The sequence below is a fragment of the Ailuropoda melanoleuca genome, chromosome 2 (genome assembly GCF_002007445.2).
Source record: "Ailuropoda melanoleuca isolate Jingjing chromosome 2, ASM200744v2, whole genome shotgun sequence".
NCBI lineage: Eukaryota > Metazoa > Chordata > Mammalia > Carnivora > Ursidae > Ailuropoda > Ailuropoda melanoleuca.
In genome coordinates, this window is record NC_048219.1 from 199,024,459 (window position 1) to 199,040,248 (window position 15,790).

Consider the following 15,790-nt stretch of genomic DNA (forward strand, 5'->3'; position numbering starts at 1 on the left):
CGGAAACTCAATGACCCAAGCTCAGCATTTCTGTGTAAACACTCTCTGAGGTCCCTCCCTACCACCCCCGCAAGGGGTGCTCTCCTGTGTCTGTCCTTAGACTCACGGCCCCTCCAGCTACCCCCCTGCCCTTGTTCCTGGAAAGTCTCCCAAATCCTGCTGTCTTGGCCCCTCCCTCCGTTCCCTCATTCGCAGGCCAGGTTCACTCACCACCACTCCAGAAAACCTGCTCTCAGCAACATGTCCAGTGGCCCCTGAGATGCTCAACCCCATGACCAATTCTCAGCACTCACCCTCCCCCAGCCCTCAGCAGCGCTGGGCCCAGGGGTTCCTCCCTGCCTCGTAAACCACCTGCCCCTGGCAGGGCTCCCGCTCCCCTCCACCTTCCTGACCTCTCACCACTGCAGAAGCCTGGGCCCAGGCTCGCCCCTCCGCTCCAACCCACCCAGTCCTTGCTGGCTTCAGATACACTTCACGTGGGAAAGTGCTGCCGGCCCCACCCTCACACTCCTGCCCGGCCTCTCTCCTGTCCCATCTCAGTAAACAGCAACTGCATCCTTCTAGCAGCTCAAAATCCAGACAAAAACAACTCTTCCCTCCTTTCCCCTTCTCAGTTCACGGGCCCATCCTGGACCGTTCTCTGAGCCTGGAAACCGCATGGCCACCTTCTTGGCCCTCCTCTTCCCCAACTGCCCCAAACTCAGCTTGACCTCCTCACACCATGGGACAGGCACTGTGACCCTGGCTCTGCCCAGAGACCAGGAAGCCCATGCTCCTGAGGGCAGCTGCCTACCTCACAGACCTGCCCACCCCTCCCCACAGAATCTCTGGCCTTCACCAGGAGGACCCGGCATCTGTTTCCCTCTAAACACTCCCACCCTGTGCTCGCAGGCTGGTGTGTGAGCTAGCTCCAACCCTCCTCTTCCTCTGTGGGACTGTTCCCCTCCTCCTCCCTTCCCTGGCCGCCCCTTTCCTCCAGCTCCAGACCTTCCCATTGTCCGACTTCCCCGCGCTCTAGGTCCACCCAGCTGCAGGCCTGCACCTGCTGTCTGTTCAAGTACCCCTCGGACAACGAGCCCCTCCGAGCTCTGGAGGCACCAACTGACTTGGAGAAACAAGTGAGTGAGAGGGCAGCGGGTGCCTCGACCTCTCGCCCAGCCCGGGCACCGTCTCCAGCACTGGGAAGCTGGCTGCCCTCAAGCTCGCGTTAATTCATCTGCATCCAGGAGGAAAGCATGAGCCTGCAACAGTCAGTAAATAGTTACTGAACTAAATCAGCAGAACGTACTTCACTTGCACGGCAGCCCGGCCCAGGATCGTGCTCGCACACACTCTGAAGCAAGGAGAGCGGCAGGCCCAAGAATCACAACAGCACCAATGCAGCCTGGAGGGGCCACCAGCATCGCACCAGCACACACCCAGCACCTCGTCCGCAAGAGCAGAGCCTACAGTGACAGTCATCTTCATTCTCAACAGTGACGCCCACAGTGCCCGGGAGGGGGGTTACCGGAGAGGCCCATCCTGCTCTGGCAGAGCTTGGAAAGCCCATTCCTTCTGCTCAGGTGTCTGTGGGCCGAGGACAGGGACGCGCTGGGCTCGGAGGCAGTCCGCGCAGCCGGGCTCTCGGGGAAGCCTCCGTCCTCCATCAGGAGCCAGCCGGCCAGGGGAGCAACCGTCAACTAGAAAACAAAGTGAACCCGATCAGCATCGTCAACACAACAACAGGAGAGCGGTTTAACCAACTAGTGCTTTGCCAGGCTGAGTGCGGCTCGGCCCCAGAAGGCTCCCACACACCACGCTGCCACGTGGGCCAGGACCTCCAATGCAAGGCCAGTGACCGGAGCCCTGCTGAAAGAAGCTCTTTTGAAGAAATGCAGAGGAAGAGATGGGGAGAAAGAAGGAAGCAGAGGGAAAGAACAGAACAGGGCGCAAAGGGGCCGTGAAGGCGGAAGCTCCCCACAAACTGAAACTGCTCCCGAAGCCACCTCCAGCCTTCTCCGAACCAGTGGTTCTGACCAGTCACAAACTAGCGACACAAAGCCAAGGCACAGAGTCCGGAGGTGGGCCTGGTACCAGGGATTTGAGTGTTTAGCTGTGTATTTCTAAGTACTTGCAGATTTGCAAGCAGTGGTATGGAAGAAAATACAGAAAAATCTCATGTGTCCATCACAGTTTCTTCCACACAGCGCTGGAGGCCCAGGCCAGAGGCCTGGATGAAGTGAAGAGTCCAAGGGGCCCGGGCAACGTGCCCACCCCGAGCCCGGGCGCCCTCTCCACAATCACCTTCTGAGCATGTGGAACCCGCTTCCAAGACCCACACAGGCCTCTTCCCCCATCAGGGCCCCCTCATGGGTACACACGGGCCCGAAGACTGGCCGAAGAGCTTCCTTTACAAGAAGACCAAGCTTCAGTATGCAGGTGGGGCGCCCACACAGGCGGACCTGCTATGGAAAGAAAAGGGGGGCGGGGCTGGCCCTTCCCACGCCACATCGCAGCAAGGAACTCCAAGGAGGCCCAGCCAGCTAGTACTATCCTGGCTTTAGGTCATCATGAAGATTCACCACCAGCACAGGAGGGCAGTGACTTTCATAGTTAACAGTCTGTGAGCCCAATTTATAATTCTGCATATGGTGATAACAGCATGGGTCTCTAGTATGCTCACGCCCCAGGCCCCTCAGCTGCTAGGGCCTGGCCAATGCTCACCTCAGCTGCCAGCTCCTGAACGTGGTGGGCAGGGGTCCCCAAGACAGACAGAAAACTGAAGGCCCCACTGTCACCAGTGTGGAAGGATGTTAACATCAAAACATGCCAGGGGCGCCTGGCTGGCTCAGTAGTTAAGCGTCTGCCTTTGGCCCAGGGCGTGATCCCAGGGTCCTGGGATCGAGCCCCACATCGGGCTCCTCCGCTGGGAGCCTGCTTCTTCCTCTCCCACTCCCCCTGCTTGTGTTCCCTCTCTCGCTGCCTGTCTCTCTCTCTCTGTCGAATAAATAAATAAAAAACCTTCAAAAAAAAACAAAAAACATGCCAAAGAGCTACACAAATGGAGGTCAGTACAGCAGAGGCACAGAAAGGACAACAGGACACAATCCGCTTCGGAAACAGACCAACCTCTGTTAAGGAGCTTGGTACAAGTGAAGATCAATGCGGAATGAACAGTGCTCCCCAGCACAGCGAGGTCCTAGACAGCCTCCTGGCCTTCCACCGTCAGCCCCCTTCTACGCAAAACGTGAGTACCGATAACGCACACCTCACAGTGCTCTCGTGAGGACCCAAGGACCGAAGCTGGGACTGCAAACCATAAACGCTGAATAGTTGTGAGCTGCAAGTGTTAAAAAGAATGAGCATAATTAGACGGGTTGAGGTAACATCCCTGTGACTTGCCGTGTACAAACATTAGCTCCAGGTGAATTTAAAAATGAAAGATAAAAGTTCTAGAAAAAAAATTAGATCGAGAATACAATGGTCTGGATAACTATTGAGCAGTGCCCACATTTCAGCGCACCTAGAGCTCGTCAAGGATATCGGTCTGTGGCATCTCTGAGCTACCTGAAAGTGAGAGGATAAACATGCACGGGAGCTGGAGCCGGACCTATGAGCGAGTCACCCGCGTGAGCCGGGGGCCCCCCTCAGAGAAGCCAGGGGCCCTGAGGAGGGGACGTGTGGCCCCAGCTCAGCAGCCTGGGCCCAGGCAAAAGCGATCTTCCCAGAAGCAAAGCATCCCAAGTACAGGTTTCCAAGAGCGCGAGCAACCAGATATGCTCCCTCCCGAGGACACGGACGAGGAGACAAGCCCCCGTCAGTGAGAGAGCACGAGCAGCCAGATATGCTCCCTCCAGAGGACATGGACGAGGAGACAAGCCCCCGTCAGTGAGAGTCTACAGAAAACTCAAACAGACTCAGACACACGAGAATATATCAGATACTAGAAATGCCTGTGTATACGTTTAAAATACAAAAGATGGGAGTCACAAAAGCGAGAACAAGAGTTTCTCAGAAACAACTACATATTGAAAGAATCAAACCAGCTTTTTAGAAATTAAGTTTTTTTCATTTCAGCATTTTAAAAAAATGAATTTGTAATTTAAACTTTCCCTCAAAGATCTGCAGGCCCAGATGGCTTCACTGGTGAATTCTGTCAAATGTCTAAGAAGGAACTAACATCAGTACTACACAAACTCCCCCAGAAATTAAAAACTGGCAGAGCACATCCAGCCCAGTGTTTGAGGCCAGCATCACCCGGACACCAATACCAGACAAAAACATTGCTAGAAAAGGAAACCACAGACCAGCAACTCTCGTGAACAGAGATGCAAAAATCCTCAACAAGATGTTAGCAAATCCAGCAAGGCAATATGTAAACAGGAGAATTCACTACAACCAAGTGAGGTTTATCACAGCAATAAAAGGCTGGTTTAACATTTGGAAATCAGTCAACGTAATTCACCATATCAATAGGCTAAAGAAGAAAAAAAAAAGGAGGAAAAATCACACAATCGTATCAATTGACATCAAAAAGGCACTGGACAAAATCCAATACCCCTTCATGGGAAAAAACACTCAACAGTTAGGCAGTGAGACCATCCCCCACCTGCTCAGGAGCCTATAGCCAGCGATGCTTGCCTTCCGAGGTCAGGAGCAGGGCGAGGAAGCCCACCTAGGCTCTGCTCTTCAGCACTGTCTTTGGGGGCACAGCCAGTACGCAAAGGCAACAAAAAGAAATAAAAGGCACACATACCAGAAAGAATGGCATAAAGCTGTCTCGATTCACAGACAACAGGATCATATACATAGAAAACCCTTAGGACTCATAAGAAGACTAACAACCGGAGATTTTTTTAAAGGGAGTGGAGGGTAAAGGTTTCACCAAAGAAGGCGTACAAATCACAAAGCAGCACGTGAGAAAAATGTTCACCACCATTAGTAACGTGGGAAATGCAAGTTAAACCGTCACGAGCGTCACATACGAGCACGAGGGTGGTTAAAATTAATAACCAAAGTGTGCAAACACAGAGTAGCGGTCAGGAGATGGGAAGTGGCTGGAACACTCGTGAGTATTGGTGGGAAGACCCAATGTGCACACGCCCACGCTGGAAAGCAGTCGGCCAATCGGCCCAGGACGAGGTACTTGCACAAAGTGTCTGCCCAGGACAGAGGAGAGCACACGACCACATGCGCTGCTGCAGAAATGTTGACAACTTTATTCCAACTGGAAACAATCCAAATGTCCCTCCACAGGAGAACAGATAAGCAGATCAAAGCATATCCACACAAAAGAACCCTACTCAGCAACAGAACGAATGCACAGGAGACAGCGATGGCTCCGATGGGTCTCAGAGCTGTGGAGCTGTGCCAGAGAACGCTTCCTGCAGGATTCCCGCAGCGTGAAGCCCGCACGATGCCAGGCCTGATCTCAAGGGGCAGAAAGCGGAGTGGGCATAGACTGGGCCAGCGGTGGGGAGGGCGGGGGCTGACTCAGAAAGAGCACAAAGGGGCTTTGGAGGGCGATGGGAACACTCTCTCCGAGTCAACTGCGCTCGCGATCCCGCGGCTGTGTAAACATCTCAACACTCCCCGAGCTATGTACTTACCATCAGCACGTTTTATTGTCTGTAAATTATCTCAATGAAGTTAATTTTTAATGTCAATGAATAAGACAAGCAGGTAGTCACGGCTGAAAAGGAAATTAGAGGCTTGGTAGAGCTATGTGGATAAATAACCCAGAATGCAACGGAGGGAAACAAGAACACAGAAATACAAGAGAGAAGTTAAGAGATAAAGACAGGGAGAACTGAACAGCTAACTGGAGAGAGAGTGTAGAGGAAGAAACATTTGAAGAGGTTAACAGCGAGCAACAAATCCACAGATCCAGGGCCCCGAAGGGGGGCAACTCAGCCTACCAGATGGGAAAACCCGACTGGAAGCTGTGGTGTCCAGGCAGGAATAACCAAACTGATCAAAGGAACAGACGGCGGCCAGCCCCGGACCACGAGGGTACAGACACTGGACACCTGGCTGCGGGAACAGCGCCCGGCACTGGAGAAACACAGCCAGCCACAAGCAGGGAAGCCGAGGCAACTGTCCAGCCAAGAAACAGTGACAGCAGAGCAATCAACACACCACACGAGAAAAGCAATGTCTGAACTTGTGAAAGTCAAAACACTGAACTTTTGAAAAGATTGAACTTGTGAAAGTCAAAACGCTAAACTTTTAGAAGAAAATTAGAAAGACCTTTGGTGAGACTTTGGGCAAGGAAGGTTTTCCTCAACAAGACACAAAAAGCTCTAACTACAACATAAGATGGATAAATTTAGCATTAAAGTTGAGAAGGCCTGTTCACCAAAAACACCACAAACAAAATGATATAAACCCCAAGTTGGAAAAAGATCTTTGCCACATATATAGTCAGGAAATTAATGTCTATGATAGTTTAAAATTTAAAAAAAAAAAATAAGACACAAAGCTCCATGGAAAAATGGAAAAAAGAATTTCACGAAGAGGAAGTGCTGGTGGACACTCACGCTGTACCAAGAGGGTTAGCTTTATTAGCATAATCATGACAATCTTACACCTACGAAACCAGCAAAATGTAATAATTCTAATAACATCAAATATTGACAGAGATGTGGATTAATGGGAACTCTAACAAATTCATGTAATCTCTTCAGAAAACAATTTAGGGGCGCCTGGTTGAGCGTCTGCCTTCAGCTCAGGGCGTGATCCCGGCGTTCTGGGATCGAGCCCCACATCAGGCTCCTCCGCTATAAGCCTGCTTCTTCCTCTCCCACTCCCCCTGCTTGTGTTCCCTCTCTCGCTGGCTGTCTCTATCTCTGTCGAATAAATAAATAAAATCTTTAAAAGAAAAAAAAAGAAAACAATTTAAGTCAAACACTAACCTACTGGGACAGTACATTCCACTCTGAGACTTATATTCTATTGGATCCCTGCACATATGCAGCAAGTCACACTCAAGAATGTTCGGGGCAGCATGGCTCACAACGGCAAAAGAAAAAAGGAAGAAAAGAAAAAAACTTGAACATTCATCAACAAGAAAACAGATTTAAAATTCCAGTATGTTCATACTATACAATGAAAACAAATTCTATACACGCAATAAGGATAAATCTTAGTGATATAACAAGTGAAAAAAATCAAGTTACAAAAGACGACCAACAGTAAAATTCCCTTTTTACAATGCCCCCCCCATTGTGGAGGGGTACACACGTATGTGAAAAACTCAAACTTTGGGCAGAAGGGTTCCTCTGAGGGTCCAGCAGCAAGCTGAAATGGAGGACCACACAATGGCCCAGCGTCTTTCAGTTCCTAATTTGGGGGGTGGGCTTAAATGTGTTCACTGCATTGTTATGATTCATGACTAATGTCGCATTTATCCTTTTGAACGATCAACTAGCAAACACTAAACAGTTAAGAGATGTTTTATACACATATGTATATATCCAGCACCGGATCATAAGAGCAACAACTGATTATGGACCGAAAGAGTAGGAAACAAAAGAGAAATTAAATAGCAAGCTACTAGAATGTGTTGCTTTCCTTCTCTAAGCATCTAAATGGACTAATTATTTCTAAAATAAATAACAAGGTGACCATATTTTCATTTCTATTTCTATAACCAACCTACTGACAAAGCACAGAGACTTGATTACAGCTTCAGACTACTGTGAATGTTCTAGAACTTCGATTTGTAAAAAATCAAAAACATGACTCTTCAGACTACATTGTAAATCTACTAATAAAACTCTTCTGAATACATCGTAAATGTTATAACAGTTGACTTTGTAGAAGTAACAAGAAGAGGGAGGGGGAGAGAAGTGTAGGGAGAGGAAGGGCGAGGCTCGGTCTTGAGTGGGAGGAGGTAGATAAATCATGTCTAAAGCGGACAAATCAAGCGGATGTAAGAAAGCCAAATCCTTTTTCCCTTTGTGGCCTCTGTGCCCTCCGTGGTCGGCCATGGGCCGGTTAGCGCTGCACACCACACCCACGCCATGTCAACAGAGGCCCACTGGCACCTCTGCAGAGCCACCCAGAGCCTCCAGCTCCACAGGCACAGGCTGGCCTCAAGAACACAGAGCCTGGCTTCACACGTCCTTACATCACTCACAAAGGCTAACCAGAAACTGCTGCCAGCCCAGCCCTAAGTTTTTAGAATAGTTTTCCTGGGTTTTGGGTTTTTTTGTACCCGCTCTGAGCAAAAGATATAGGACGCTGAACCCAGAAGGCACCTGGTGGTGTCTCAGGGTGATCCCACTGCTGTTGCTAGTTTTCATTTCAGAAGGCACAAGGGACCCCCCTCAGACCAAACAGAAGCAAGGAGAGATTAGCAGGGAGCTTCTGGGAAAGTACCTGAGTTTATGGGTGAACTTCTGGAAGCAACCATTTTTCCCTCACAAGCTAGGAAGCAAAGAGCTCTGGTTGCTTCCAGCACTGCTGTAACCCCAGGAGCAGAAGAGCCTCAGGATGAACACGGTGGACAGAACGGCACAAGACAGCAAGGGTGTAGTTTGGAGGATAAACCTTCCCTAAAATCTGCCTTGCTCTGGACTGCAGGTGTGGGGGCCCATAACTACTCATCCCCACAGCCTTTCTGGGACTGTGTTTCTGTTTCTCGCCTGGAGGTATCTTTTTTTTTTTTTTTTAAGATTTTATTTATTTGACAGAGAGAGAGAGAGCACAGGCAGGGGGAGGAAGCAGAGGGAGAAGCAAACTCCCGGCCCAGCAGGGAGCCCGATGTGAGGCCAGATCCCAGGACCCCAAGATCATGATTCCAGCCAAAGGCAGATGCTTAACGGACTGGGCCAGCCAGGTGCCCCTCACCTGGAGGCATCCTAAAGAATATCTAGAATGATGGCTGCTGTGATGGAGGATGTAAGCAAGGTCATTTCCCAAACCTGAAAGGTCAACAAGGGCTTCCTGGAGGAGGCACCAGTCGAGCTGAGCGCTGAAAAAAGGTAGTGAAGAAGCCTGCCAGGCAGACAGGCAGAGGCACCCTAAGACATAGATTCCCACAGCACCCTCGGGTTGGAGTAAGTGGGGATGGTACTGAAGAAGTCAGGCGTAACTCCCCAGGTCTCCTATGCCTGCCCAGGCAGCTTGGGCTTTTCCCCAAAGATCGACTTTAAAGGGGTCTATGCTTGGGAGTAACATGACCAGATAGTCTACAAAGATCACTCCAGGGGCACGGGTGTTGGGAGAAGAGGGAAGCTACAGTAAGACAGGCAAGAAATAGGAGGTCTTAAACTACACCAATGGCAGAAAGATGGGTGGGGAACACATCAAGCAAAATTTAGCACAGGACTGACCTAGATTTACTGGGTGATGAGGTGCGGAAAGGAACGGACCGAAGGGGGTCAAGACCGCATCTCGATTTCCGCGCTTAGCGGAAACGGGTGACGAGAGGACTGAGGATAAGGGCAGGTACGTATGGGACAGCTCAGTGGAGACGTCTGGCAGCCGTGCGATCTGCCGGCGCCGGAGAGCCGCTGCGAGCCCGCCGCGCTCTCGGGGCTCCCGCACGCGCCTTCCCGCAGGAGGGCGGGCAACAGAACGTCAACAAAACGCCCGCGGCCAGCTCCGGGGCGCACGGTGCGCCGGCGGGGTTAGGCCCTGGCGCGGCCCCGGCGGGGAGCTGCGGCCCGGTCCCCCTCCCGTCCCCCAGGCCAGGGCGCCGTAAACGGTCGCAAGGCGGCAGCGGGCCACCACCGGCCGGAGCCGCACGGAGGGGGCGCGGGGGCGCAGGGCTCGGCTGGGGCTCGTCCACCGGCCGCGCCACGAGCCCCCGAAGCCCGGGCCCGCTCTGCCGAGAGCAGATAGCTCACCTAGGGCCTGCCACGGTCACCCAGCCGAGTTCGCTTCACCGCGCGGAGAGGGAGCCGATCCTCGCCTCTGGCCCACCGGCCAATCGTAGAACAACTCGTGTCGATTGACAGGCCCTCCGAGCCAACCAGTAGCGTCTGTGGGCGGGGCTCAGGGAGCCCGGCTGAGAAGCCCGCGCTAACGGTTGCTAGGGACGCACCGGACTCCCTTTACGGCGCCTCGGAGGAACCAAAAGAGACGGCGCCTCTGCCTGCCAGATCCGACCAACTCCGTTTCCTCCGGTCTCCGAATCCGGAAGGGTGAGCTGCGTGCTGCTCCCCTCTGAGGCCTCGAAGGCGGGGGGGGCGCAGGAAGGCTCCCCCAGCGGCCAGGCACGCCCGCGGGGCCGAGGGGCCGACGGAGGCTGCGGCCCGCAGTGGACTGGGTCGACGTCCTGGACCGCGACAGGCCGTCCCCGCACCTGCGGGCGGAGTTGGCCCCCGGTGCCCCAGCCCTGGCCCCTGGCCTCGGCTCCGACCCCGGCACGAGCGCGGGCGTCCAGCGCTGAGCGTTAACTGGAAGCGGTCCCTTCTCACGGGCTAAGTCCGCGCGGCGACGTCGGGAACAAGTCGGCCAGTATACAGACGCAGCCGCTGAGGCCGGGAGCGGCCGGCACGCACTCGACTGGCCCGCACTTCGCAGCCCCACGCAGAGGCCCTCCACGAGCCCGCGAGCCCCCAGCATCTCCCAGATTCTTCTCTCCGCTCGCCTGCAGTCACGGTTCCGTGCGTGCAGCCCCGACCGCCCCTGTCTTCTTCCCCGCTCCTCGCCTCCAGAAGCCTCCGGTGCGCTCTCAGATTACCTGTCCAGGGGAGGTGAGGCTGGCTTCTCCCGCGGCCGAGGACCGCATGGCCTCTCGGGTGAACTACAATTCCCATGAGGCGCTGACGCTGCGCCGGCGCGTCGGGGTTCAAACCTGGTGTGGGATTCCATTGGCTGAGCCGGCACGGAGTCGGGAGTCCTGATTGGCTGAGGGGCCTGAGGCGACAGATTCCGGAAAGTGGAAGAGCAGTCAACATGGCGGCGGAACGCGGCGCGGGCCAGCAACAGTCGCAGGAGATGATGGAGGGTGAGCGGCTCAGTGGGGCGGCGGCCCAAGGGCCCAGCGGGCGGGGGGGCAGCGGCCCGCACCGGCCTTGCCGCAGAGAAACGGGCCGTCCCGCCAGTGGCCTTGGAATGGGCCCCGCCGCGCGCCCTGACAGCTGCCAGCCGGCTCGGAGGGGCAGGGGCGGCCCGGGACCCGGGGACCCCGGGCGGAGGCTGCATTGGCCAGGAAGGCGCGGGCGGCCGGGAGGCGCCGAACCCAAGGCCGGCGAGGAGCAGCGGTGCGGGCGGGTGGGTGCGTATTGACGACGTGGTGGTCTGGCTGCCCGGGCGGCCACCTGCTGGTGGGAACCTCGCACCGAACCTCTGAGCCTGGCCCGCCGGGTCTGTCCCCCGGGCAGCTGTCGGGGAAACTGAGGCGCAGGGCGCCGTGGGACCTGCCTGAGTCGGCTCATGGGTGAACGTGGTGGAGGCGGAGAGGGTTCTCTCGTAAGCGACTGGGTTGTAGGGAAGGGGTGGAAAGGAGTCGAGAGATTGAATTACTAAACAGCGGAAGCCTGCTTTCAAAGCTATCATAGTTCCGAAAAGACTAAATTCAGCTCTTTAGTTTTGTTCAAAAAAGTCATTTGCATATTATGTGTGCATGTAGTTATACACACACACCAGTTGGAGAGTCAGACATGTCTTCGAGCGCTTACATGCTTTGGTCTCCGCTGGTCTGGGGGCGGGGGGGGCGGGGTGCAGAGCTCCAGAAGAACAGCCACTGTCTTATGTGAAAAGTGCTAGGGAAGAAGGGTGGGAGGTGGGGTGTGAAGGAAGAGCTGGCATGTTTAGAGTGATGGCTGCCCAACCAAATCCAGCTCTGAGCTGAACCTTGAAGGATAACTACAAATCGCCAGGTTGGGGAAAGATCAAAGATCATTTCAGGCCAGAGAAAGACAAAACCAAAGGGCTGTAAAAGAAGGTGGTCTGTTTGGAAGAAAATTTGACCAAGAGTGACAGTCCTGTTGGAGGAGGATGGCAAGAGAAGGTCATGGAGTACCTTGGTGAAGGGTCTTGGATCTTTTTAAGCAAGGAAGCACCTCTTCCTGTCCCCTCTCCTCGACACCCCTCCTCCCAATCTATGCCTTCCTCTTCGCCTGTTTCCGTGTCCTGGTAAATGGCAAATACAAAACCTAAGTGATTTTCTCTCTCCCACTCCCACCCATCCAATTAATCAACAAGTTCTGATGCCTCTGTATCCTTAATACCTCCAGGTCTCCCATTCCTCTTCCATTCCCACTGCCAGTACTTTGAGCCAGCCCATTGTTCCCAGTATCCCTGAGTTGCCGTATATTTGGATCTACTACCTCATGCTCCAGACCCCCTGCCACCTGCAGGACAGAGTCCCACAATTCACTTGGGCTGCCCTTCATGAGCTAAGTTCCTGCCGTCCTGGTCACAGCCACACCACACCCAGTAGAATTTGCTCTCCCTTAGCCTTGACCACAGAGTGCCCTGTGCCTGCTAATAACTAATTACCAAGTGTTTACTCCATGTCATGCACATGCTGACTGCTTTTGTGCCTTTTCTACTTTAGTCCTGACAGCACCTCTGGTCTATGAGTCCTACCTATCCTAGCCCCTTGTACAGATGAGAAGAGTGAGGCTTGGAAAAGCAAACAGCCTGCTGGCATTATGTCTCTATGGGCAAGGCAAAATCTCGGCAGGAGTCACTGGCATTCCAAAAACCTTTGGAGTCGGGGCACCTGAGTGGCTCAGTCAGTTAAGTGCCTGCCTTCGGCTCAAGTCATGATCCCAGAGTTCTGGGATCGAGTCCCGCATTGGGCTTCTTGCTCAACAGGGAGCCTGCCTCTCCTTCTCCCTCTGCCTGCCGCCACTCCCCCTGCTTGTGCTCTCTTTCTGTCAAATAAATAAATAAAATATTTAAAAAAATAAAAATTTAAAAAAAAACTTTTGGAGTCAAAACTCAGATTTGGATTTTAGAATCACATCAGATTCTTTGTCAGTGCAGAATAGATTAGACAGAGCCAGAAAAGCCACAGAGAGACCAGTTAGGAGGCCAGGCAGGAGCCCAGGCAGTTGCGAGGGTGGGGAAGATGGAATGGATTTTGGAAGTTTGGGAGATGGATTTCATAAGGACTTGGTTTTATCCAGCACTCCTTCCCTGGGTGCTACTTTTCTAGGCCCAGGAGAAGATACAAAGAAGAAATAAAACTTCTTTTCCTCAAAGAGCACACCCCTTTGTGGACAAACTGTAGCCAGGAGAGAAAGTACTTTCAGTATTGTTGATAACTCCCCATAACTTACTACTGTTTGATCTCTTCAAGATAGACTTCCAAGGGAGATCATGAAAAAAGCTGAAAAAAAGGAAAATTATTTGACAGTCTTACCAAAGAATTTTTTTACCAGTTTGCCGTATTTAGTCATTGCCTTATTTATTAATTCAAAAAATACTTAATTTACCAACCTTTCAGAGCTGCCAGCTGGTATCACTGTGTGCTGATGTTTGGCATCGGTGACCTTTATGTGGGGCATTTGGCACTATTGGCTGTCTTCCCCTTTTTCATTACAGCCCCCCCTCTGCCCACAGTCTGATTTGAGTTAGTCTTGATTTCTTTCAGAACGTGGGCCTGTGAACTGGGCTGGCTTTCTTGGCCAAATGGATAGTGGAGCATGGATAAAGGTATGTGGTGGCAGGGTCACAATGGTCCCCTCTGTGTGGACATCCAGGCCAAAAGCAAGCCGCACAGGAGATGCCTCACTGTATGTCACCCAGTAGTACGCTTGGTCACAAATGGTCCAGGGCTTTTACAACGCCTGGTAATTCTTCACATTTCCTTGAGGGCAGGAAGAGTATGTTGCTCGTCTTTGTACCCCTGTGTCCTCCCTTCTCTGCCCCCCACACAAGTTGTCCCCACCACTGTACACCTCAGGCGGTGCCCGAGACACGAAAGACGCTCGCATTTGTTGAGCTGACTTCAGCAGTGTTTCTCAGTGAAGTCTTTGTGACTTACAGCTGGATGTCCGTCTGTTAAGTGTTCTTCAGGGAGTCACGTGACGTGGCTGTGAATCCTCACTGACGTGTGTGGCTCAGTTGACAGGCGAGTCGAATCAGAAGAGTCTGGCGATGAGGAAGGGAGGAGGCAGGGCAGCGGTCCAGTGGCGGACCTCAGTGAGCGCGGCCTAAAGGATGGAGAGGAGCCGGGAGAAGAGGACCCAGAAGGTACCAGGCCGAGTTAAGAGCCTTGAACTCTCTAAGGGGGGAGGCTGTGGCCATGTTGCCCGAGATCTGCCCAGCCCCACGCCACCGCCTTGTGTGGTGGGGAGGCGAGGGCTGTGGGAGGACTGCTGTTCGAGAGGGGTATTCATTTGGCTGGCTCTGGATCTGCTGGTGCGGCAGAGGCCCGCTGGGGGCTGGTGGCCGTGTGCCCTCAGAGCTAAGTGCCCCCTGAGGCACTCCCTGAGCTGACTCATTTATGGCACTTGCAAGCAGGATGCATTTTTTTTTTTAGTTCTACGTCAGGCAAATGCTACTACTAAAAACGCTAGTTAGTGCGAGCATGTCATCTGGGAGGGAATCAGAAAATTGTTTTATTAACCATATATTCAGAAAGCAAGATTTTAAAAAAAATTTTTTTTTTCACTGACGATGCTTTTGTTTCCTATCGTAGTAATGTAAACTAATTTCAGAATAACACTTTTTTCTGAGTCGTGCTTCACCATATGAGAGGCCTGAGGATTGACTTCTAAATTGCCAAGATGTTAGGAAAATTGTTTCATGCAGAAAATATCTCAGTAGCCTCTTATTGTTTTAGTGATTAAAAATAACAGAATAATTTAGAGATAAGAAAATTAAGTTCTCAGTCCATAATGGTGATTTTTCACCCTCCCCAACCATGATCTTTGTTGGCTTGGTCAGAAATTCGATTTACATTGAAAAGAATGAGAGAGGGCATATGAACAGACAGAAGGATGTCCATTATTAGGTGAGAACAGCACATTTCCAAACGGTATGCATGTTAAAGTCTTATTGTTAAAATTATTAATAATATGTAAGTTTTAACACTTTAACGAGAAAGCACATCACCCCGCAGGTAAAGGTCTCTGAATAGGTTTGAGAGGGTGTTGTACCTTCTGGGCTGTCTAGAGCTACATACAGTGTATGAACTTTTACGGTAGTGATAGTCATGCTCTACCCTTATGGTGATAAAACCCAAAAATTCTAAAAAAACAAAACTAATTTTTAAAATATCATTGTGCTCTGTGCCAGTGAAGATGATTGGTAACTATGGCAACCTAATTTTAAGGCAAAGGGAGATTACCACAAGTTATCAGCCACATTTACTTTGGAAGTGGTGTGGGTGGAATAAGCACACGGGAGTGATGGAGGAAAGCTTTCGTTATGTCTAACCGAGTCACGGAAATACCAAGCGGGAGGGAGCATCACCTGCTCTCCTGTCTGAACATCCAGCGCTCATGGGGGACTGGAGAGTTGGAGGGGCTCTGTCCTGGTGATTTCTCTTGCTGGGTGGTGAGCGCAGGCTCCCTGGGGCTCACCCTGGGGCTCACGGTGACAAAGTAGAGCAGCAGGACTTGAACCCAGCTTGTCCAAATCCAGCGTTCTTTCTTCCAGACTACTAGCTGATTAAAAGCCCTCTGGAAAATCTTTAAGGGCGGGGGCGGGTGTGGGCACCTGGGTGGCCCAGTCTGTGAAGTATCTGCCTTCGGCTCAGGTCATGATCCCAGGGTCCTGGAATCAAGTCCCACATCGGGCTCCCTGCTCGTCAGGGAGCCTGCTTCTCCCTCTGCCCCCGCCCCCAATCATGCACCTGCTCTTTCTCAAATAAATAAATAAAATCTTTAAAAAAAAAAAA

General features: G+C 52.2%; 2 protein-coding genes across 2 annotated transcripts in view; one reads left to right on the forward strand and one right to left on the reverse strand.

Annotated features, from left to right (window-relative positions):
• The window catches only part of PASK (PAS domain containing serine/threonine kinase), a 37,473-nt gene extending 26,691 nt beyond the window's left edge, over positions 1–10,782 (reverse strand). The window contains exons 1-2 of the mRNA XM_034655579.1: positions 10,673–10,782; positions 1,508–1,679 (exon numbers count right to left, since the gene is read on the reverse strand). Of these exons, the coding sequence (XP_034511470.1) occupies positions 1,508–1,679; positions 10,673–10,720 (220 nt within the window). The 5' untranslated portion in view covers positions 10,721–10,782. The remainder of the gene's footprint in view (positions 1–1,507; positions 1,680–10,672) is intronic.
• The window catches only part of PPP1R7 (protein phosphatase 1 regulatory subunit 7), a 25,854-nt gene continuing 20,099 nt past the window's right edge, over positions 10,036–15,790 (forward strand). Inside the window, exons 1-3 of the mRNA XM_034642740.1 lie at positions 10,036–10,939; positions 13,538–13,599; positions 14,011–14,094. Of these exons, the coding sequence (XP_034498631.1) occupies positions 10,888–10,939; positions 13,538–13,599; positions 14,011–14,094 (198 nt within the window). The 5' untranslated portion in view covers positions 10,036–10,887. The remainder of the gene's footprint in view (positions 10,940–13,537; positions 13,600–14,010; positions 14,095–15,790) is intronic.